The sequence below is a fragment of the Scatophagus argus genome, chromosome 16 (assembly GCF_020382885.2).
Source record: "Scatophagus argus isolate fScaArg1 chromosome 16, fScaArg1.pri, whole genome shotgun sequence".
NCBI lineage: Eukaryota > Metazoa > Chordata > Actinopteri > Scatophagidae > Scatophagus > Scatophagus argus.
The window spans coordinates 17,989,300-18,014,964 of record NC_058508.1 but is presented as its reverse complement, the minus strand read 5'-3'; the positions used below and the strand labels follow the sequence as shown (position 1 = coordinate 18,014,964).

General features: G+C 40.3%; 2 protein-coding genes across 6 annotated transcripts in view; both read right to left on the bottom strand.

The window, feature by feature from the left end:
* The window catches only part of znf385c (zinc finger protein 385C), a 131,316-nt gene extending 112,953 nt beyond the window's left edge, over positions 1-18,363 (bottom strand). Inside the window, exon 1 of one of the 4 annotated variants that reach the window (XM_046414394.1) lies at positions 18,134-18,363. The gene's annotated coding sequence lies outside the window, so the exon portion shown is untranslated. Of the gene's footprint in view, positions 1-4,706; positions 4,805-18,133 lie in introns of those variants that run through there. The other 3 variants (XM_046414393.1, XM_046414396.1, XM_046414395.1) reach the window with 3 other exon arrangements.
* Positions 18,364-20,162: 1,799 nt separating this feature from the next.
* dhx58 (DEXH (Asp-Glu-X-His) box polypeptide 58) lies at positions 20,163-25,094 on the bottom strand. Of its 2 annotated transcripts, none has more exons than XM_046414391.1 (12): positions 24,165-25,094; positions 23,785-23,975; positions 23,468-23,672; positions 23,164-23,354; positions 22,944-23,057; positions 22,527-22,659; positions 22,237-22,422; positions 21,885-22,135; positions 21,455-21,766; positions 21,173-21,363; positions 20,970-21,069; positions 20,163-20,831 (listed from the first exon to the last, which is right to left on the bottom strand). In XM_046414391.1, exons 2-12 carry the CDS (start codon positions 23,959-23,961, stop codon positions 20,646-20,648), a joined length of 2,046 nt encoding a protein of 681 aa, XP_046270347.1. In that variant the 5' UTR covers positions 23,962-23,975; positions 24,165-25,094; the 3' UTR covers positions 20,163-20,645. The 2 variants fall into 2 exon arrangements, with proteins under 2 accessions (XP_046270347.1, XP_046270348.1); XM_046414392.1 differs by having other exon boundaries at positions 23,785-23,972.
* Positions 25,095-25,665: the final 571 nt, after the last annotated feature.

The following is a 25,665-nucleotide window of genomic DNA, read 5'->3' as shown; positions in this document are numbered from 1 at the left end:
CAAGGGAATTTATAATTTATCAAGCTTGCTTGTGATACAACATCTGAATAAATATGAAATGTGGGAATATATCCCCCGAAGGGCATGTTTAAAAATACAAAATGCTGCATAGATAACTAAACACAAATTAGCTGCAGCTTTTGATGAAGTATATTGCATAAAACCAGGACAGGACAGGGTTGCTCTGCCTGACCATGACAGGACAGTAATGTCCTACAGTGCCAAGCTTCCCCCAGCTAATTGGGAATTAACTGTGTGTTTGTACTGGCAATGGGAACAGCAGCAAGCACGTACGTCACAGTTCTAGCACAAAACTTTTCATAGAATCCAACTGAAGGTCACTGTGCTACTCTGCTCGTTTTCAGCGTAGCATGAAATCAAGGGTAGCAGTCACACAGAGAGTAAAGGAGAGAGACAGAGAACAAGTGAGGTCAACAAACATCCAAAAGTGTATAAATTCAGTCTTAGGCTTTGCAGGCTCCAGCTGTGGGTGTTGCTCAGTGTGAGCGGGCTGGTCACCTTGGCTCAGCAGGTGATGATACCATAGATAACAGCAGTAAGGAAGAGGATCAAAAGAAGGTCAAAGCCAAATAGCAAGAGGCCACTTGAACAGAAGATGAGCAAAATCACAGAGGAAATTAGGAGGTGAGAGGCAGCAATATAAGAGAAAGTGGCTGACGAAAAGAGACCTTCAAAATTCTGCAGACATACAGAGCACTTAAAGATATTTGAATAAGAGGCCTTGCACATGCATATTTATCAAGAAGGTCTTGATCAACAGGAGAAATGAGTACTGCAACATGATTAAGATACAGATACATTCTAATTTGTATGCATACGTAATATTATGTGTGAGCCATGGGCCAGCCTGGTGCCCAACAACCAGCAGGAGACTGGGCTGGAGGCCTTGAGGTCAAGACACCAAGAGGGAGCCTTCGTCCTGAATCGTAGCCATAATGAGGATGTCAATATAAGCCACCCAGCATTACATCTATGACAGCCTGTCAGAAACAGTTTACACTCATCTCAATCAAGACGTGTGAGCAGGGATGCGGATGCTTCTCTTCCTAAATTTCCAGATTAACTTCTCTTTCTCTCTCTCTTGCTCTCTATGTTTTTATCTCAACTCTACCTCTCTCTAACTTTTTTCGCACAATTAAATTTCACACTTAAAACTCTTTTCAGTGGCCTCTAGAACCTGCCAAAGTAAAGGATGGAGTTAATGTTTACATTCGCCCCCTTAATGTGAGGTGCACTTGAACGCCACCTTCCCCACAAAGTAACGTTAACAATCTCAGAGTGCAGTCCCAGTAGTGACCCCTTTTTACATCTAATATTAATGCTTTCTGCCAAATGACCCTGTGAGATGAACACATGCATGCAGTGTTGAGCACTGCAAGGAGCGTAAAGTCACTATAATGCATTTTGCCGAGAAATGTTTCTCCACCGGCTTCCTGAAGTGTAAGTTAACACAAGCATTCACCTCTAAGTACAGATAGTGAGAGACAGGCTGTTTGTCTCTTGCCACTCTGTATCAGCGCTGCCAACGAGAAACAACTAGAAACCAAGCAATACTCCACACACACACACACATACACACATACCACCCACATCTCCTCAGTGTATGGTACAAACATTCACAGTTTGTACCATAGTGAGGCGGTAACAGTTTCATATGTTCACAGTGTACATGGAGGAAAAAGTTATTAACAAAGTAAACAATAGTCTATAAAATGCTATATAAAACCCCTAAAAAATAAATAAATAAAATAAATCCTTAAACACTCTCATATGTCGTAATTCATGCTGTAACAGGGATGTACAGTGTCACAGATTTAACGTATCACTACACTGAACTCCTACTGCTGCACAGTAGATCATTTTAAGCTGCTTAAGTTTTCCTGCTGCCTCAAATGTGTTCAAAGTTAGATTCACTCATATATGATTTCTTCAGACCCCAAAAAGAAGGATCTGCAGAGAGCATTGAGACTCTCAAACGATGCATGCTGGGAATTAGGTGAATGACAAAAGATGATTAAATTTCACTGAAGTTCAGCATGATATTTTACAGTGCGTGCATGTCGTCATCTCCACAAAGTAGCTACAGGACATTCAGAAAGTGTGGGTGAGATATTGTGGAGTATCGGCCTAGTTCAGATGAGGAGTTGTAAACAAGGTGAGGAAAAATGATTCATGTTATTCTGTCAGTGTCCTATTAAACGTAACTGCCGGCGACATTGGCAGCTATATCGTTTAAATATTTTTGTTCACATAATAATCCCTCTCACCTACTCGCCATTATACCATCATCAGTGCCAACACTCAAACTCATCAATATTATACATAATATGTGTAATAGTAGTGAGAAATGACACTTGGATATGGATAGCAGAGTAAGTGCAAATATTTATCCATGGCCAAGATTTGAATCCAGATGAATCAATTTTAAGTCACCATTTGAACCCCTATGTGGCTTTGAGATTGTGCAAGTCCATTTTCTCTAAGGAAACGCAGAGGACCCTTTCATGAAGTATTTGATTTCCCCTTTGGTGGCAAAACATGTGTGAAGTTTCTGTGGACAGGAAATCCAATCATTGTCGTTTGCTCCTAAAATTCTGGCAATTCAACATCAGCATACAGTCAGCAACAAAAGGAAGCATTTAGCGTGTCAGTACCAGTAACTTCACACTGTGTACATGCAAGACAACAACAGAGCGAGATTCATGCACTTCATGCTCTCTAAAGGAAAGTCAAAAGACTGTTTGCAACTTAACTACTACTCTGTAGTGATGAATGTAATGGAAAGGGAAGTTTTTACGAGTTCGCCTTCTCATTCGTGTCCACCATAACAATGTAGCTGGCCTAACCTGACTAGTATGGTTTTAGGTAACAGCCAAAAGCTGAGGATGCCATGCCAAAGTTTTCCCCAAGTGGAATTTGCACTTTTAGATTTATGTTACACGAGTCCACCCAAACTGTAATTACTGTACTGTAATCCCAAAACCAAAATTCCTGTGCCAAACAGTTTGTGCCAAACACGCGTACCATTAAACACCATTTCCTCTCACTCTGCCATCTCTGAGTCTGGCTAAAAATAAACAAATAAATGCCAAGAAAAAAAATGAAATGAAATAAAACAAAAACAACGGTGAGAACCTTACTGTACATTTTATCATAACAGCAGGACAGACTGCAGCATTTATTAGCCACGGCCATTCAGCTGAAGAAATAAATAAAATCTGTGCAGAGCAGCCACACTTTGTCAGTTTCTCTAAATCAACCCTGTGATATTTCACTTGATTTATCAGGCCTCTTACTTGTTACAACTACTACTGAGCAGCACCAAGATTGCAGCAAAAGATGAGTTCAGTAGAAAATGCAATATGATCAAGTGACAGTTTCACATGCTGCACAATGACCCAGCTCGCTTTGACCGATTCCTACGTTTGTACAGCCGACAAACCCTTCTCTCTCTCTCACTGTACAGTTGTTAGTATGGAATTTACTGATTGTTTTTTATTTTTGTTTTGCTTTGTTTTTTTCTGATAACACTATGAGCACCGATGAAACAGTCATGTCAAACTTAAGAAATTCCTCTCTGAGCAGAAAGCTGTTAAATCTGTCATTATTGATCCCAGTAGACCATATCTGATTCTGCCTGTTTGTGTGTGCAGAATTAATGTTCATCATTTCATCATCATCATGAAAACACATTCCACATGTCCCAGGATCCTGCATGTCCCCCTACTTCATAAGACAATGAACTGCTGTAAGAAGATGTGATAAGACACAGCATTAGAGCATAGAAAGGTTTTACAAAGCTTTCCAGTGCAAAAGTAGAAACTACACTGAAATGTCTTAAAGTGATCTCCTGAATACCTTCCACCTATCAAAAATGACAGAAACATTACAGTCTGTTAAGGTTGCTACAATTTTATAAATATTCACAGTATTTATGTTAGAATAAAAAGACTGTATTGTATATTGTTATACACTAGGCTACACAAAATGTAATATCAATAGCCTGCAGTGCAGAGCAGAAAGTGCAGAAGGAGGGGAAGTATTGGCAATTTTCAGTGGAAAATACTGTTAAGTAAGATTATTAAGTCAGGATAGGAGGATAATGTTGGGGACAGAAGAGGATGGAGTACCTGAACGAAGCAAATGCTGCCAGTATCGACCGGCAGTTGACTATGAATATGAGTAACTTGAGTTGTTTCAAGATATCCCACATCGGTTTTGGTTATCAGACACCAACATCATCTTCAGCTTGATCTTTGTACTTTCTCCGACTGTCATATATTTTGTGGATTGATTTTAATGCATTCATTCATTCATTTGTCTAGTGAGATTTTTTTTCATCACTCATAAAACAGTTCAAAGTGTTTTCTTTCTCCTGCGGGAATACAAGTGTGGAGAAACGGAATCAGTGTGGCGCTGATAATGCGCAATTACGCACAACATCCAAAATTTGTCGTCTTTATCGAGACCAGACGAGCCATTAATCCACCAGCCAAAACGACGAGCGAAATAAAACTTTACAACAACACATGTTCAATTTCACTCCACTCTTTCGGGAGCCTGCAAAACCGTACACCTGAAGCTGTCGCATCCACATCAATTAAACCCAAGTGAAAACTTTTGCAGAGACAGTATTCTTCCGCGCGTCTGGCAATCCAACAAGGCAGGAGAGCGTTTTATCTTACCGGTCCCGCTCCTTTCCCGACTTTCCCGGTGCTCGTCCGTGCTCAGCAACAGAGGAAACAGATTGGTACAGACTGGCTGCCAGCGCAAAAACAGCAGAGCTGTCCAGCGCAGCGGTTTGGTCAAGATACACAGTTATGCAAAAGGAGGCCGGAAGTGTCTGTTAACAATAAATGCGTACGTGTGTTTGCGCGAACTGAGATAAGCAGCTGACACACCACAGCAGAGTGGACAGAATTTTTGACTCATACACATGCCTTCAAAGTGGTTTGAACTCCTCTTTAACACTGTAATACTGCCTGTGTTTAGTGCAATTTAACAAAGTGGGCCTACTATCACTTCGGCTTTACAACCCAAAGGGGATTAAATCAGCGCTTTATTTTGAAATACGAGGCCAGATGTTTTCGCTCTTTGTATGAGTGTTGCTTGACTCTCGTCATTTCACACTGACCCGCTGGTGCAATTAGTAGCATCAACCTAATCACATAACTTATTTTGTGTTTTGTCCATGTCTTGGCAAATAAAATATACTCAAAATATGAGTGAAAGGGAGTGGAGAAAGTGGAAAAACAATTACACTACATGAATAGTGAAAAGGCAACCACATGAAGTGATAAACAAAAGAGCCACCAGGTCTAACATCCGTCTGTTTACATGATATCAACATTTCATTTTTTAAAATGTCACAGTTATCATTGATACAGTATATTGCAACATGGCTTTATTAAATATTTGCCCTGAAAAATAAGAGGTTCAAGAGAGTGTTAATTAATTTCCATGTGAGAATTCAAATCTATCCACCGATTAATTGTATTTTTTAATGGACATTCATGTGGTTACACCACACAAACTGTTTATAATTATTAGCAGCGCAACCTTAAAAGTGAATTTGCAAAATGTAATTTGACAGTATACAGTCTACTCATACTGAGGTGTTTATGCTTGAAGATTTGAAGCCAGACTCCAAAATAGTTACTGCAGGAACAATAAACATCCCACAGTGCCCTGTCCTCGTCATCCAAGAAAAATACTGTTTTTATGTGATTTAAATACTTGGCAGTTTTAGGGCTATTTTATAGTTCATTTGTTCCATTAAACTAAATTTTTCTATTTGCTTAAAGACTAATTTTAATCAGACGTGATTACCGTAATAGAAAGGCCAGTTGCCCTGATTACAGTATACTGGGCCTCTTTACAGTTGCGTGACGAACTGGCGGAAATGCAAAGAACAGGTCGTCACCAGCAAGGTGATGGATGTTCTTGGCGCTCCTGTTTATGGGCATTAGATATGTCCTCCTTCATGCAAATGTGCTGGCACTCAAACAAGCGCTGCTCATAAAAATAACCCACAGTTAAGAACATGGGAACGAGAATGAAATGAAACACAACACCATCGTCTCTCCCCTCTAATACCAGCCGTTAGCGCCTGTGACTAAGATGCTTTAAAAGTCTACAATCAATTTTATGGTGCTTGGTCTTTCAGAATGAAACATGCATTCATGGCCCGTTTTTCTTATTTTACTGCTCATTTAGTTTCGCATGGTCCTGTGCTAGTCCTCTTTGTCTGTATGCAGTGGACCGGTAATGGCTAAAGGGCAGGATACAAGCCAGATTCAGAGCCCTAAGAGGTATCTGACTGGTCACAGTCCAAACCCCGCTACACCCCAACAAACCAGCATGCACCTGCCTCACACAAGGTTCCACAGTACACTAGTGGTGCAACTTGCCCTTTCAGTGCTGACAGTGCTGCTTATAGACTGCTTAGAGGGGTAAATAAAGAGATGAGTAAACTGTGACCTCTGTTTCTGTCCAGAGGTCTTCATAAGGCAACAACCTCAAATTAAAAGTTTTAGAAATATATTTATGCACTTTCTTGCTGAGAGTTGTAAATACAGGTTTTCCAAAATGTATAAGTTCCATACTACAGTTCAATGAAATTATGTATATTATAAAATGCTGTCATTTTTAAAAAATACATATATCAGAGTAAAAAGTTAAATCTGTAAACCAGAGGGTAAACTGATCTCTACTTGTTAAATGCCTTTGGTCTGGACTTGTGCTTCTTCTTGTGGCCTCCTGTATCTGCATACAAACATACAACTTTATTCTTTTCTCTCCTGGCGGATAAACCGTACAGTAAAATCCATAAATCTTGACAGGCCTCTATAGCCTCTCAAACTCCCACTCAACACAGTTCTCAACAACCTGTAAATGCGTCAACCTGGTTTCCACAGCAACCAGCAAGTGGCAAGCTGTGTCCATCTAACGTGAACTTTAAAACCTATCTTTAAATGGAGTCTTTGATGGGCCTGAGTTGGAAACGAGCAAAACAAAAGGAGAGAAGCGAAGGAACGATGGCACGTCAGGCAGGCTAAGTGGCATGTGTGAAGAAAAAATATATAATATGTCTCTCTCTCTCTCTCACACACACCCAGTTTATATACATTATGTACAGATAACACTGTCTGTAAAAGAGGAAATTTTGCTGTCTTTTGGTATGAAAGGAATATAAAGAAGCTGCAGAGCTGAATTCATTCATAACACTCCGAGATCATTTCACATTGAGTTATGTTAACATGTCATGTCTTTTGACAGTGTCTAAGGGTTTTCCTTCGTCACAATGAAAAGTGCCACTTCAATGTGACTGCTGTATACCTGGCTGCTGCAATGTAACGACAACGAGTTCACCGGGACATAACTCATGGATTTAATGTGCCCCTGTATAAAAAGAAATGGGAAGCTACTTAAAATCCCATAACCTACTGCAACATGAGTTATGGTTTACTTGTACTCTTCCTCCAGAGTCTGAGCACTTTGATGCCCTGTTCTGTTTGTGGTCACTTGCCCTCGGTGTTGGTTCTAATTAAGAGGGTTCAGTGAGGACTACCATAAAGTTAATTATGCCAGCTCGCCACAGAGTCACAAATTGCCCCCCCCCCAAAAAAAGAAAACAACAAAAACGTCTGTGACAAATGAGTCTGAATTAGGTATGAAAGAACATAAGACACTTCAAAGCAAGCTGGTTTCACTGGAGAAGACACTGCATTACTGCTTCCTCTGACATTTATTGACTTCCTGGAAGAGAAATTGCTTGATAATCTGCGCCACAGACACTGTCAGTCAGACTTCGTCTGTCCATCTGGGCTCAAATCAATTTTCTAGATGCCTGCAGTGGGACAGATTCATTGTGACTGACAGTTGCCAAATGAGGAATCACTGCTAAAGGTGGAGAGGGGTATGGGGAGGTGGAAACAGCTGCTTTGCTATGAGAGACATGCAGCATAACAAGTTGGATACATTAAAATATTGCTAGTTATTATGATATATGATCTATTTTATTTATTAAATATCAAATGATGGTCAGTCAGGTCCAATTCTATTTTCAGTTTCATACTTATTTGTTTGCTGTTCAGACTTGCATGCTGAATTTAAAGTTATTACCCATCAGGACTTAATTTCATGATGTTTTGGCCAACATTTTTCCAATCATTAAATAGATTTTGTGGGTTGTTTAAAGAACAACTTCAGTGAAACATGATGGACGACATGCCATCTGACAAGAATGATTATAAAACAACGTATTCGTTATCAATGGTTCGTGGTGGTTTCACTTTTTTTTTGATAGTACACACAAGTAAGCATGTTTCTGTTTCTGTCTTAATTTCAAAATATTTGTGGACATTAATACAATGGTTTTGAATGACAAACTCAAGATACTGCAGGAGAGTCTTTTGCCATAACCTGTGTAATTGTAGCCATATGCTAACAGTGCCCTTAGCCTAACTGTCTTGTGTGATTTATAACTCGGCAATTAACCTCCCAGTGCTGCTGCTGACTTTCATGGCATTTCACCCCATTTAGAGAGACACACAGAACCAGCAAAGGAACAAAGCCTCCCAACCCTCACACTGCCACTTCACACTATCAGATTTTTATTCCACAGGGAGGACAAGGAGGCAAAAGCTATACATATTAATAAGAAGAAATACCTATTCCCACACCTTTTACACAGAGGAGTCTGCTGTCGAGCTGAACCACCGTCACTTTACCAGGAAGCTCTCACCCTCTGGCATGCATAGTTTATGTGGAATATTTCTATGTGCAACCTCTAAAATAGTCTTTTGTACAAAGTGAGCAGAGAATAACAGTTTAAATGCATCTTCTGGGTCCAGGAAATGACCTCGTATGAGAGTCCAATTACAGATGATTGCCTACCGGGTCCCAACAGGATTAATTGTCAAAGTGACTCATGGGAGCCATCTTCACACGTCTTCTCTGTTGCTTTCTGCAGCTCTGAGAGAGAAATCTAGTTTTAGCTTTCCCCATGGAACAATATACCATCAAATGTTTGTCTTTTCACTCAAACTTTATGTCTCTATTTTGACACAAACAAGATGATACATTATTATATTTATTTCAAAAGACAGGAAATAGGCATTCTTGATCCTTCATATTTTGCTAGTATAAACTCCTGGTTATACAGCTTTAAATAGACCAAAGCTTAGCCTCAACACAAGTGGGTGAATCACCAAATGATCATCATGTAAAAATATTTTCAGTCCCTGTAGCCTTGGGAGGATCCTGAATGAGAAGCGTGTGGCAAATGGTAGAATAAAATTAATAAAGACTGGAGTGATAAAGGATGTATTGATATCTCATTCTCACTCATATCAGCACATCTTGGCCTATTCAAAAGTAATGAAACAGTCATAGCTTGTGAACCCGCAGCCTCACTTAATTACATGACAGAGACAGAGGGACAGATTTATGGGAAAGAAAATGCACAGATAAGTTGAATACATTTGTGTCGAAGTTTCTCATTATGGTGACATTGTTATGCTACCAAAGAAAAGGCAGAGCGTACAGGAGAAATAATATATTCTAGCACTCCTCATGCTTCAGCAAAGGAGTCATTTGTACGAAATGAGGCTGCTCATAATCAGGGTCTATTAGCTGCATCTACTGATATAATCAGTCCTCTTTTCCTACACAGCCACATGGAAATCATTTATTTTCTCCCACAGTTTCTCCTGAATTCTGTCTGTCTCATGATCACCTAATAGGTTCTTTCAGCAATGCAGTGACATTTTCATTAGGAAACTAGGTGATTCGCACAATTATATCAGGAGAACAAATGTGTCTCTAATTGCAATTCAAAACATTTTACACTATTATAATGTTGTTGTTCTGATGTCCCGTTTTTGCGTTTTGCTTTTTTAAACACGCTTGCATGAGCCTGTGCTGGGAACAGCCTGAAGACATGTGGGTCCAGCAAGGTGGAAACTGCCCGCAAGTGCGTATGCGAATTTGTTTGTCTATGAGATGGTCCTGTGATGGACAAGTGACTGATCCAGGAACCTGCTTTAGTAGCCTTTTTAATAGCACAGCTCTGGAAACAATGTCGGTCTGTCCAACGGTCAATTTAGACCAGACTGAAATATATCAACAAAAGTATTGGTTATATATATATTTATATATTTTATATATATTTTTTGTTTGTTTGTGCCGCAGAAATGTGCGAACCTTGACTGCACCTATGATTGAAAATTGCAATAACGCGTTGTGACACAAGTAATTGATGGACATACCTGGTTATATTAAACTGTTCGCTCAAACAAGACAATAATAGGGAAAATGACACTTTACGGGGCACATTATCATGTCAAATTTATTGAACACTGAAATATTAACTTGAGTTGGTTTGCGTGGCCATTATGATTTAAACACGCATAATTTCTCTGTCAGGTCACCTCTGTGCAGACGTTTCAAGGCTGAGTCATTTGCATGGTTTGATAGCAACACTTAAGTGGTGCAACAAGGTGGAAAGCTGTTAGGAAAAGGCTGAAATATATTGTTTATTGAACTTTATTTTTGTAGATTAGATGCAAGCATTTTGTTGTTGTCCACCACTACCCTCCAGCATTCCCTTTATTTAATATGTCAATCTGTGTAAGGCAGTGATTTTCCTCTCGCACTTCCTGCATGACCTCCAAATAATTTTTGTCTGTTTCTGTCCATCTTTTTTTCCCACCCCTCCCATTCCTTTCTCTCCCAGACTCCAATCATTTTAACTCTCTCATGCAATCACTTTCTCTGCTTTCTGCCCCACCTCTCGCTCCTCCATCTCCCCCTCCCGTTTCTTTAAACGCTCTGTTTTCTGCTGAAGGTTACTCTTGCCTGCAGGGCTATGAAAATGTCAGAAAGGCCCACTCCATTTTCAGCTACGTAAATAGCCATTTCCCGCCAGAGCAAACCCACTTTCCTGGGTTTGACCTGCCACGTTGCACATCACACTACCCACCTCTTTTTCTACACTACCTGAGCACAATAGCGAGGGGAAAATGAACAGCACTCCTTCATTGCTTATCTATCATTTTGATATAACAGACTGCTGCCATTGTCCTCTTGGTATTCATCTCCCTCTTGTTATGTTTGAAATTACTCCCATTCCTGTAAGGATTAGCCTGTTCACTTTAAGAATTCAAATATTTTGTGATTAAAAGCTTGTATTAAAGAACAGCAGGAATATTTAGTATAACCCCAGTTGAAAAAAATTGGATAATCAAATATACTACAGCAACAAGAGGAACACTTTGGGACTGATTTTCTATATTTACAGCTTCTAATGGACAAGTAAACTGCTATTAATCATGTCTTGAAATAGAGTTGAAATATTCAAATATATTCACAAAAATATGCCACAGCCATCTTGAAATAAAATGCTAATTCACCTTTCCAGGACTCACAAAAGAGCAGAAATGGACTTAACCTTGCCTAAAACCACTCTGTACTCCCTAAGCTGAAACTGCCTGTGTGTACTGTCATTATAATTTATCACCACAGGAAGAAATGTGGGAAAAGTGGGTGTTCATTGACAGACATGTAGAAAGCACTTACAGTGTGAGAATTACAGTCTGAATAAAGAAGCTTCTGTAACCATTCTGTAAGTCACAGAGAGTTTCAAATCAAATTTAGCTTCCATTAAAACTTTACTCTTAACACTTGAGGGACGAATGCTCTTTTAAAGGCTGAGCGAGTGTGTTTTGGTTAATTCTCCAAAGGTTTAGCATTTTCTTTGAATTAAAAGAGAGCTTTGGATGCAGACGGTGCAGGCTTTCAATGATGCTGTAAAAATTTTAAACCTTGTGCCTCAAGTCTTTTTTAGCAAATACAATATTTAAAAATACATATTTGATCTATCTTGTTTTCTTAAACAACTGTTCTTGCTTCTCTGCCACGTATATCCTCACACAGTCTGAGAGCAAGCTCCCGCAGGTCATGCAAGGCTAGTTCATTTCCGTGTGCCATGTCCCAGAAAACCCTGACGTGCTGTGTGTTGCTCCCGTCCTCCACTTCTTTTTCCCTTCACTAACACCCCCCTGATCTTCCCTTTCAATTTCCTGCAGCTCTGCAAGACAATGGAGTGCTACATCAAAGGCCTGTGTGAGGGGTTTGATAGCTCACATCAGCAAAAAAGAAATCATTCATACATACTTCTCGTTCAACACAATTTGGACAACTCATCATCTTCCAATGCACTTGCGAAAGAGGTTATATTTTCTCTGAGGTTCCCTTTTAGAAAGTCAAAGAAAAGTTACTCAGTGGAATGAATTTCCAGAGAGCTTAATCCATTTCTACAGGCAACAAGATAAGGAATACATGTGAGGTGACATGGCCAGATGACCAGAAACTACGCCATTTCCAGTCAACTACTTTCTGTTCCAAGTCAAGCACTGTGTGTACTGTGCAACTGTCACTTTTGGGATCTTGTTTGTTGTTTACATTTTGTTAGCTGGCTATTGACAATTCCACGATGCCTGGGCTCAGTCTGTCAACCAATCAGAGGCTGTGCTCCTGACTTGTCAGCCAATTCGACACCCCCTACACACACACACCTACACCTGAAAATGGAAAAATTGACTTTGATACATGGAGTGTGACTAAGCCACGCTACATAGTGCAAATATAATTTTCCACAGTCTTGTATATTTTCCTCTAGTATTCACACTGACAAGATAAAGTGATGCTGCAGCCTAACCACGAGTTTTGCACTGGATGTGACTGCTGAAATACAAGTAATGTGCATACACACATTGCGTGACAGAGCAGAAATAACAGGGAAATGATGCACACAAAAACATAATTGAATGGTCCAGATATGAAATTACTTCTGGATCCATTCAGGCTAATTTACCTTGGTTTACACAGTGTTGTTACTCTCTTAACAATGGATATAGTGAGTCAACGCTGTCAGTCTGGCACTGCCCTCCCACTGTGACTGAAAATGACTTTCAACAGCTTGATCGAATTAATTGGCTTGACTGTTGGGCAGAGGGGGATAGATAGACCATTAGCTATTGAAAGGGAAAAGACTGACAAGTACGTTGTTTCTCAGGAATAATTGAGAGGGAGGACTGCGGCTGGAGGGAGAGTGAAGGGTACACAAAGAAAGCAGGCTTCAGATGAGGACAAAAGAATAGATTTTGCAAAAATGAGCCTGCTTTGTTTCCTCTTCTTGGCAGGAGTCAGATGTTTTGCTGTGCTCTGTCTTGTGAAGCATGACTCCCTTTTCTCCTTAGACACAAAACCTATCATTTGGACATTTGTGGATAGACGAGAGAAAAGCAGCTTTACCAAAGACAGGAATAGACATTTTGAGGGATGTGGAAAAAGGGGGTGTGGTGGCAGCATGAAGAGTATTCAGCATGGAAACATGCGTTCTAGTAACATACTGAATGCTAAGTTTATGATTAGTTTTTTGAGAATTTCAAAGCCAAAAAACAAACAAGAAGAGCAAAGATGAAGCCTTGCTAGTTGTTACTGCCAACAGCCTACGAAAGGTGCACCAAAGGAAGATGGACGACACTAGTGAGACTAAGGATGAGCTGTTGCGATGGGGATGTGATGTTACCTTACAGACTCCTGTGTGAGGGGATGCTTGGAGGGCAGGGCAGTGGCAGAGGTACGGAGTGCAGTCTAATTGGATCTGTCAAAACTCGCCACCAGTTAATATAGTGCCTCTATTAGGCAAAGCTGCAGCCCATGACCTGCAGTGTGATTGATGGCTCTATTTGTTATTTTGCTACTTCTGCTGCTGCTGTTGTTTGTGTTGTTGGTGATGATGGCAATGACAAACAAAATTTCTGAAACAACTGGTTCAAAATCTGAGTCGGTGTTTGACAATACCAGGCTTCTAATGTCTAACTGACTGAAATGAAAAACTGTGGCTAACAGTTCTAAAGTGATTCTCTAGCAAATTCAGTAGGTAGTCGGCTGGAAAGGCTGTTTCAGGCTGACTTTTTGCAGCTGACACCAAAACAAGAACCCCTGATGGCGAATGGATGATTTTGTGCTCAACCATTGAGGTTTAGAGCTGCATGTCCCAAAGAGGCAAACAGTTTCATCTTCAACACCTGGAAATAATGACACAACATTCTTCTTGTTCTGCAGTTTGCTGATCCTAGTATACAAGTAGGCTAGGATAAGAAATAAAATGCAAATTTCCCTTTTAAAGTATGAAGAGCAAAATGCTTTTAGGATGAGGAGTAACCAGCAAAACAAACTGATAGCACACAACTCATCATTTTAAAGATAAATGGGACTGTGTTTGTGTTGACAAAAATAAAGCTGCAAACTGCAAAAACAGCGATAAATGACAGACATTACTTTAGCCACACCAATTTTTATTTCCCAATTTTCTGCTTTCTTTCTTTCCTAAACATCACTGATTTGATCACCTCTTGCTGCCTTCTAACAGTAACTCAAGTAATCTCCAGTTACAGTGTGTCACTCTGGAAATGAGCACAATAGCCAAAATGTAAATTGTAAGTAAACCGCTCTGTTTTGTAGTGGCCTCCACTCTCCTTTGACTGGCTCAGATGGGGGGAAATGGATCAATACTTCACTGTGCCAGAGCCTCATAAATCTGTAGAAATCTTTTTATGCCATATGAGTCGTCTACTTATCTCTGGCTCCAGCTGGAACACAGAAACAAGGCTTTTTTTCTAGGTTTGACTGGGCTGCTTGGGGATTGTAACAGTGTTTATCAAGCGGCCCTATGAGACTGTGGTGTTGTCTCTTTCTGTTTACATCCGATTTCTGGGAGTCTGTCCTGTGTCCTGGCAAGGTTACAGATGATGAACAACTTCACTTTCATACACCAGTACTCCTCCTCCAGGACATATGCTGCTGTTCCTCCTCTCTAATTCAACCTCCCACTTTTCTACTCCACACTCTAAGGTATTCATAGCTTCCTTATTCTCCCTTCCATAATCAACATTTTTTCCTTTTTGTGCCCTCTCCTCTGTGCCCCCTGGTTCTATTTATGTAGTTTCTCTCCATCTGGCAGATGAATCATTTTATGAAACAGTTTTCAGGCTGCTATTATCATTTTTTACTTTTCTCATTCCTCTTATTTTTAAAGTCAGTATTAGAAATAACAGACCTTGCATGTCTAAGCCTTGACTGCTTTATAATAGTGAGGTTTTTATTTTAAAATCAATACCCCCGGCACCGACCTCAGGGATAGCCCAGTTTTAGTCAAATGCTTTTGGGTTTCTCTTGTGTGTGCAATTGTTTCAGCCAATGAAAAGCACCCCTGGCCTTGCCTTGATAGTAAGGACTCTCCCAGCTGTCTGACACACACACACACACACACACACACAATCATTCACTGTAAAACAACCAAATACACATTTATAGTTAATACACTCCTCTATAGCAAGTGACCATGTTGGGAAACAGGTCCTTGTCTGCAGCTAACAATTATTTCCATTATCAATCATTCTGACACATTTTTTCCTGTTAACTATTTAGTTTATAAAAAGTAAAATAATGAACAGAATTTTTTTTGTCCAACCCTCAGTCCAAAACCCAAAGAGTTACAATTTACATTTATATAAAAGAGGGAAAAGTAGCAAACATTTATACTTAAGAAGCTGGAACGCTGTTTTGCTTTTGAAATTTGATAAATTACATAATGACATAACCGATTATTAAATTTAATAAATATTTCTTCATTAAATCAATTAATCAATTAATCATTTGGCCTAAAAGAAATCTCAGAAAATAGTGAAAAATATTCATCATAATTTCCCGTAGAATGTTTGTGCTGTCCAATCAGAGGTCCAAAGCCCAAAACCCAAAGATGTGGTTCAATTAGTTGGTTATCATCACAGCAGTCTATATTAAGTTGTCATATTTTTAGCCAGTTGACCAATGCTTACCGTTTCACCACTACTGTCTAGTTTAAGTGAATTTAAAAACTGAATTACATTTATTCAGTTAGCTCTCTCTTACACACACACAAACAATACTCAATCATCTTCAAGTGATCAGTGAGTACATACAAAACTGTGGGCTGTCATATGAGCCCAGAATAATCACCACCAGCCTGCATGACTGAAAGCGAATCAATATGGATTAATAACAGGGATTAGGTCAACACTAACTGCAGTCAATGGTACAGGCGAGAAGGAGGCTGGAAAGACAGGTTTGTTTTAGTCCCAACCAAACTCACTGCACTTACAAGAAATATCTGAAGCACTTTGACTATCAAAGAACATGACTCTGTCAACAGACTCTACTTCACTCAGACAAGGCGCTAATATTTATACTGATATGTTTTTTAGTACATTATTTTGTCAGTGAAACAGCTGAACACTGCTGTTTTGATGAAGAACTTACTGGGAGTTCATTCTCGAGTTTCTAGCCTCTAATAATCTGGCAGGCAGCTCTGTCAAGAGGAATGCAGAGGAAAGGAACAAGACAGTAAGGAGCAGACAAAAAAAACCTCAGACGGCAAAGACAAGCGTCTCTTTTATCTGCTCTATAATAAAGCATGAAATAGGCTGGGTAACTCTCAATTGTAGCACCAACACCAGAGCTCGAGTCCACTTCAGAGAGCAACACCCTCAATCAAAGGAGACGAGCAATAACAAAGATACACCCTTTTCTATATACTATAATTGCTTTCATGTTGCCCCAAAAATACACACAAACATGTTTTCAAGCGTCTGGGTGTTAAAAAGGAACACAGCGTGAAATTAAAATGTTCCCTATGAAATTTAAAATTTTCTGGGTTCTTAGATTTCTGATGGCAGCCAAGACACAAATGCAACGACAAATGTCAAAGAAGCCTCCAAAGCACATGACCCCTAAACATAATGGTTGACTTGCGTTGCTGTGTGTCCACACAGGCAGGACACGAGGAACCCGGTTTGAACCACAAAGGAGGCACAGGTGACATACATAATGACATACAGCAGGACAATGCAAATGTCATGAGCCATCTTGTCAATGAGAGCAACCTGATCCACTGCTGTTGCCATGAGAATGGAGACTTTGAAGTCCTATCGCCTTGACAAGAAGGCCGACAAGCAACGCAGCAAGCCCTCAGACGACGCCAGCAGCTGGCTGACAAGTAAGAGCGATCCCACAGGAAATGCCTGTCCTGGCTCACGGTACTGGACGAGATATTTGTGTCTGTCACTGTTTCTGTTCCGTGTGAGTGCACTTGCCGGAGAAGAAGAAAGCAACTGAGTGATAGTCTGACACTGACCTAACAGGTGTGACTTCTGTCTGCAGCCAGGAAAGTGACCCAATGATGGGCTTTGTAGGCCACTCCTAAATAGTAAGTGGACTACGGTAATGCACAGTATATTTGCAGTATTTTCTTACTCTACAGGGCACAGAAAGTTACTCCCCCCCCCCCCAACTTATATGGAGGAATGAATGACTGAATTAGGGATGAATTATATTTCAAATGACTGGTCTTCTTCATGGGTTTAAAAGACATTTACAATATATACATTTTCCCAGCATACTGGTGACATTATGTAAGGAATAATGCCCAGGACATTATCAGGACCTGATGGTGTGAAGGAAACATTACTGTCTTAGTGCTAATGTTAGCATGTTGAACTAAAAAGGTTAACATAGTGGACATACTAAACATCTGCAAGTTATCATTGTCATTGTGACCATAATAGCAGGCTGATATTAGCATTTAGCTGAAGCTTCACTGAAACCAAACGCAGCCTCACAGAGCTGCTAGCATGGCTGTGCTCTGTAGGACTTACTTTTCTCTGCTTTCTGTCTTTTCACCACTTCATGCATCTTAAATGTCTTCTTCTTGATTTGCGCACAACTGAAGAACAACACGTCCTGACTGCTGAGCTGTCTGTCATTAATACACCTGAGTTACACCTGGAGAGACCAGCTCCTGACGTGGGCCAACCTGCGCCACAACGCCATGAATGGGACAACACGGTTAGCATGTTTCTTTCTCTTGTGTGTTCGCATTAGAGGAAGACGAACAAAGGCTAATTTAGCGTTTCACTTTGACTCACAGTTACAGCTGTAAAAGTACAATATGTGTGGGCAGGTGACAAATAAACTGCCAAATTCACAGCCATTTGCTGACACGTACTCACTTGCTGCTGAGATCCATCAGATGCCAACAGTGGAAGTGCACCAGATCGTCCTCATTAGCTTTGTTTGTTTTGTGTTGAGAAGTTGAATATAACCTGTTTTTTTGTAGGATTTGTATTGCAAAATGCAGGCGTCTGCACAGGTGTAAGCTGTAACAGCGGTTGATAGCATTATTGAGCACATTCAGGTCGCCAGGGTCACTCGTTTCTATTACAAGTAGAAGTAAACTAGCTAATTAAGTTGATAACCTGTCAATCACATTTGTGATTACATCCGGGCTGGAGGTTATATTTAGAGCCTTCCTGATAAAACAATCCAACTTTACCACAAAAAAAAAAAACAATATGAAATGTAAAGCTGAAGTATTTCATTTTATCTCATATACTTATGACAACAGCAGTAAATACAGAAGCGGGAACCAGCAAGGGTTTGTCATTTTTGCTTTAAAAACAACAAACAGTCTGATTTCAAAATATTTTCTCTAGCTCTAGCAAACAGTTGTTGGACAGTTTCCATATGTTTGATTTTTGTTACATGCCCACAAAGAAGGGGAGAACCCCAAGGCCTTTGCCACAACATTAAAAACAAAAAGGTTCCAGCTTGTTTATCATATTTTAAATGAAAGGAATTTAGACCGGCAGATGTGGGTGCCCTAGATATCAATGACAAGTAAATGTGAAACGTACATACAGCATGTTATCCTTTTTTTTCAACTACTCTAAAGCTGCTTTAATTTCAGAAGAGCACTAATTGCAATTAAGATGCATGGGGTGCTGAGCTGGGAAGTAAAAGGAAGTAATCAGTGTTGATTATAGAGCCTGAGCCTGATCAGAGTAAATCACACGCTGCACGGCTCCTCTTCGCCTGCCTGAATCTGAGGCAGGCATGACACCGGAACAGAGCCTGTTTTTAGTGTGATTATGTCCATGGCAGCACCACCAACTCCAGCTCTCTGCCAGATTTGAAAGGATTACGGCACATGTGACTCAGTGATGTTGACCTAATCATGTCTTGCCCAGAGATACGAGCAAGGATGCATCGTGTGTCAAAAGTGAAAAAACCCAATACAGCTGGCAGCCTGAATCAGTCGTTTCCTCGCCAGTTGCTTTAGTTTCATAATCTGAGTTTGTTTTGGAAAATGCTCATTACTGCTGAAGCTGTGCTGCTATATATCAAGCTTTATTTGTGTATGTAAACACAGCAGCAAAATGAAACCGTAAGTAGTTTCAGCACAGACAGTTTTCTCTGATTAGCTGTCTAAATCTGCGTGATGGGGATTGCCAAAATCAAGCTGTAAGGGCTCAGAGAAATAGTGAGTATTTCTGTAAAATGTGTCTTTGAAGCCAGTGTGTTTAGATGGGAATTTGCAGTTTTTCTGTGTAGACTCTTTAGATGCTGTTAAATGATCCAAGCTGAAATATGTAACCCCGTATTGATCCACTGATGCAGAAGAAACATGGCGAGCTGCGGCAGTCAAAACATTTCTCAAGTAACATTCAGCACACATTTTAAAAACTGCAAAGAGAAGCTTTGTAGACAATCTGGTTTCAGGGATATTTTTAGTGCGTACAATCCTTCTACCCAAACATAAAGAAACAGTTACCACTGTTTATATCAGAGCTAATGTGATAAATAAGTTTCCTGTCAAATGACTACATCTTACCTTTTCGCACTGTAATAAAACATCTTGGGGACGTTTCCATGCTCATGGGTACGTCAGTAAAATTGGTTGAGTTTGAGAACTTTTTTTTTTTTTCTTTTTTTAACAACAAGTCTGAGGATTCAAGCTTACTCTTCTAATCTGAAAGCCACTGGGCCTCGATTTGAGGAACCACAGAAAATTCCTCTCTGGCTTTATCCACACTATTCGTTAGAGACTACAGAGAAAAGAGTCCGACTTGATATTCTCTAACCAATACTGACACCTAGTGGTTAAAAAAAGCAAAACAATGAGGGTTTGTTGGGTATTGTAAAACAAGTTTTTATTTAAATTTCAGTTTTAGTTTTAGTTTATTTACATTTGATTTGATTTCATCTTTAGTACAGAGAAACAAAACCAATACAAACAAATAAAAGTGGAAATTTAAGTGTAAAAAATGTTGAAACTAACCACCTTCAAAACATTTGAACAATGAAATAAAATGTATATAAATAAAGATGATTAGAACATACAGAATCTCTGCACACTACAGAAACTACTGCATTACTGTGCATGACTTAAGATAACACAGAGGCAATATGCACAACATGCAAATAGAGTTAGGACCTTGGGCATAAACAAAGCTGTCATGCTGATTTCAAGCATGATCGATGCGTAATGGATTTTAGCACACTACTGCTTCGCTGGTCCAGCAGCACAAATCAATGTGAGCAAGTGTAGAGAGAATTTTTAAAAAGCAAATGTTCTGATGATGGTTTTGTTAAATGAACTCTTTGATGAAAAAAAAAACAGCTAAAAACTGACATGTAAAGAAGGGGAAAAGCCCAACACAGTTTCTGTTGGTGGTGTCTCAATCAAACATGTCAGGGAAGTTGTCTTGGCAGTATTCTTCAAAGCTGAACTGCTCCACAGTGAAAGTGACATCCTTCCACTTCTTCACAGTTGTCCTGCCATCAGGGGTCTCCAGGGCGAAGCTCTTAATGGCTAGATTTGGCAGCAGGGCAACCTTTTTGTACTTCATCTCAAATCCCCACTCCTGTGAATGTACAAAAAAAAAAAAAAAAAAAAAAAAAAACATGTTATAAATAAAACACACCCCTCTGTCAATGAACTGGCTTGAGCAGGACAGTGTTTATGAGTGTTAAATTAATATTTGGCAAAGGGCCTACTGTACCTTGTTGCAGTTGCTGTAGTTGCAGCTGACTCTACGTCCAGGCTCCCAGTCCTCAAAAGTCCTGTCGAGAACCACCTGCCCACCGACTTTGTAATGTCTCCTGAGAGCAATATACCGTGTTTAGAGGACTAAAGAAGCTTTGTAAAGACTTTGGCATGAATATACTTTGCACAAACTCTTAAACCATACAGAGTTCAACTCACTTGAAGTCAGGATTGACATTGACAAAGTGCACATTGTCAACAAGTTTAATGTCACTGCCGGAGGCCACAGGCCTTAAACAGTTTCGACACAAGAGCTGGATGCTTGCGGAAGTGTGGCGACTTCTCTTCTCTATTTTGAGGCTTTCTGCAATTTTTCTGCAAATGACTGCTTCTGTTTGTAGTTGAGTTATCTGAGGACAAAAAAGAATAATAAAAGGTGATGGTCAAAACACTAAGCAGTTGGAGTAAGGGAAGAAGACATACAGAATACCACAAGCTCACCTTTTTGTAAAATGCTTCAGGCCTCATATCTTGGACCTTAGCGATTGCTTCTCCAGTCAGCTCTTCCAGATATTCGTTGATGAGCTCCCGGCGCACTTCCCGCCCCCCTTTCTGGGCAACCACTGAATACTGGCTGTTCCTTGCCCGGGCACGTCCGCTGGCCTGCTGCTGTGCAATCTCATTTGTAAGCAGCCCATAGCGTACCACCAGGTTGCATTCAGGGATGTCAAGGCCTTCTTCAGCCACACTGGTGGAGATCAGGAGGTTGAGAGTACCCCGGCGGAAATTGCGGATTGTGTCTTTCTGCTCATTCTGCAGAGAAAGCACACGCTTAAAGGACCAAGTCAGACAAGACACAAACACATCTGTACATTAAGTGTTAATGAATTAGAATGACAAGCTCATAGGCTGGGACTGTGTATCAACACACCTGTGTCATGTAACTGATGCCATTGCCAGCCCCAGTCAGGATGGCTGCCTTGATGCCAGCTTCCTGTAAGGCTCTATTGGTGCGGACCCAGTCCTCTAGGCAGTGGGTGCTTTTACGGGTTTTACAGAAGAGGATCCCCCTTGACTTCACACCTGGACCAAACTGATTTAGGAGAGTGCTCTCAAGCTTTAACATCTTTGGGTTCTCATAGCGAGAATCCCCTGCCAGTTTCCTTAGCTCCACCTGATTTTCTGTGTAAAAAAAAAAAAAAGATAGTAACATTAATTTTTGCTTGCATGGTGGAAAAAATACACTATGAGCAGCCTTTTAACTAATATCTCTGGATTCCTACCTTCGAAAATTCCCAACAGGAAGATATCTGTTCCATCAATTGCTGTGTTGGACTTGGTGCTGTAGAACTCCTCCAAGGAGCAATAAGCATCCATCATTCGCAAGGTGTCATTGATGAGCAGGGCGTCGTTGTACTCTCTGAGGTGTAGTGCACATTGTGCCAGCAGTCTGTTGTCCTCTTTAACTCCTAATCCAAATACATGCAAATTATGTACAAACATAAACAGAAGTAAGTGCATTCCTTGCCATCACAACCCTTAGAACAATCCCCGATCAGAAAAGAAACTTTACCTCGCTGCTCTAGAACCACCACATCTGCCTCATACTCCTGCGTGCCACACTCTCTCAGTCTGAAGTCTGAAGGTATGTTCATGTATTCATGGATCAGCTGCATCATCCACTTCAGATGATCCCCGAATGGATCCTAAGAGAGGAAAGATGTTGCCCGCTTGTTGCCTTTATGTAAAATTTGTATGTGTTATAGCATTTTTCAAATTTTTTCGATGGCTTAGGCTTCCACGATACAGAAACAGATGAAAATGAGTGCAGTTTGTTGCTTTCAGTCTTTTTATCTCCTCATCCCCAGGCCAGGTCATTTGAAACGTAGAGTAATTATGGGGGTGCATTACTGTTTGTATTTGTTTAAAAATTTTCCAAAAGTCTACAGCTGGTGGGATTAATGTTTTAAAAGAAAAGAAATCTGTGTACCTCAGGCCTTTTGTCCACAATGTCAAACGTCTTGGTGGGTCTGGGTACTTTCTGCTTCAGCTCGGGAACATAGTTTTTGGTTGCAACTATGGCTGAGTCGAGGTTGGCACAAATCTGAGAAGGAAAGAATAATGTGGAAGAAGAAAAGGTTTAAAGATCAGACAAAACAGCCTCAGTAACAAATTCAGTGAAACCCCAAGTCGAATGGTTAAAGCCTGACCTGCAGCACATGCTCCACAGCCTTTTCCAGGATCTTTGCACCCCCTGTCCCCGGTGATGCAGTGAGACCCAGGATCTGTGGCAATGGTCGTTCTCCTTTCAACTTCTTCTCCACATAGCATCCCATTACCTTGTTGTAGACCGACTCCTTGTTGGTGTGGTGACACTCATCGATTATCAGTAGAGTAATATCTGTAAGAAACCAATCAAGGGTACAGTTTCTACACATGACCTTCTTTGCTGAGGCGATTAGAAAACCACAAACACGATCACAGTCAAGGATGTTTAAGCTCAGTTTTACTGACCTGAGAGCTCAACATGTTTGGATTCCTCCACGTTAATCAGAGCATTATACAAGATCTGTGCTGTGCAGATGACCACATCTGAGTCCTGCACCACTTTCCCGAAGAAGTCCTTCTGCTCAGTTTCTCCGCTGACTGCCACCAGGGTGTAGTCATGGCCGAGATTAGGCTGGAACTCTTTGGTGTAATGTTGGTCTACAAGGTGAACCTACAGAGTAGAAAATATCACATGCACATATTTTGCCTTTATCTGTGAGATGCTGGTTGCAACAAGTATCATATTATGATGAAAGTGATGTTGTTGTGTGCATTCTGTGTACCTTGTTTACCAGGACCACCACCTTAGCATTTTTTGTGGTCTCCAGATGTTTTTTGGCCACATACACAGCAGCACGCGTTTTTCCACCTCCTGTCGGCAGCCAGATAATTATGTTCTCTCCTCGAAGAGCCCTTTCAACCACTTCCTCCTGGTATGCATACAGTCCAAAATCTGCCATCCTTCACTTTCCTTCTGTTTGACAACACATCACAATTACAACAAATCCCCAAATTGTAGAAAAGAAACAGTATCTCAATAACACCATAAAGTCCAGATACATCAGGGTAAAACTGGTGAGTGAATGTAAGCGTTCCGAGAGACATGCATTCTTAGTCACTATGTTTAAACTCTTAGAAATAAAGTCAGCCTTTGTTAACTCACCAGTCAGCTGTGTGTTCCTGCAGCTTCTCCGTGTCCACTGCCACCACACAGTACGGGTGGAGGGGTTTTAAATTCTTTTGGGATCAGCTGTGTGACGCGGAAAACGAAAGCAAAAGCTTTCTAAACTTCGAAATATGGCTCCACTGCGGGAGGCTCTGGAGGAACAACAGATTGTCCTCATTGTACAGTGACAGGGGAAGCCTGAACTACAGTCACATAAAATAGGTCTTTGACAAGACTTTGCTGAAATAAAGCCACGTCAAAGCCTATGTTTATTATCATATTTATGTGTTTACTCTATTAGACGGCATACAGATGAGGTGCTTATAGAGGGCGCTGAAAGCTTCTGAGTGCATGCGTGCACCCTTGCTGGGCCCTATCTGTTACTCTTCATTGAATCAGGAAAACAAAACCTGCAGTTGCTGTTTGTGTAAATACAAGAAATCCCCGTGACTGTTCCAAAATTGTTTTGGGCACTGTTTGAAAACTTAAAACAAGCTAAGCATTGAAACTTGAATGAAGCTATGCTGGTACTGTGTAATGGAACATAAGTGTAATAACTTGATAAAATGCAGATGAATTTGCAGCATAGCATTGATCAAAATAGTCATCTATTTTGGCAATGTGAGCTTTTTCAGAGCAGTAAAGAATAACTTCTTGTACTGAATAGCTTCTAGAGCAATAGGATGCACTAAATAATCTAATCAGTAATGCTATTAATGTCAATAACCTTGAATAAATGTCTATAAAATAAAAATCTATACTTTATATACACAATAATAAAATACTCAGATGTTACATATCTATATTACATATCTATATAGTAAAAGATGGGTTAAAGAAACATCACAGGATAATGAAAAAGTATAAGATAACTATGCTACATTCAATACAATACATGAAATACATTCCGGGATCATCCTCAGGTGAAGCACAGGACCTATAGAGAAATTCATCAAGTACACATGTGAACTATTCAACATTATTTGCCTGTTCAAGTGCTTCACAGAAGTCTCTTCCAACTATGTGGATTTAGGTTGGCTTTTAAATCCATTTGTGATCAGCTGTGTGATACAGAGAAATAAAACTAAATCCGGTTCAGTCCGCCTGTAGGAGGGCCCTAACGAGGGGGACTCTGGAGGAACAACAGCTACTCTTCACTATCCAGTGACAGGAGACGTCGCGACTTCACTGACAATGACCAAGTCTTTACTAAACCCCTCTATAATCTGGCCATGATACTTCTGTATTTATCTTAAACTGTATATGTCGTTTACAGCTTAGGGGTCTTATTGAAAGCGAAAAGGGAGAGGCCACCACAAATGTCTGTTTAGGTATGCAGTACACCCTAACTGGGCCCTTCCTGATTTTCGTTACGTCAGGAAATCGAAACCTATGGCCTACTGCTCCACATGTAACAGAGGCACAGTAGAAGAACTTATTGATATAAACATTTTACACTGATGCAATTCAACAGGCACTCATTTGGCCTCAGATGCAC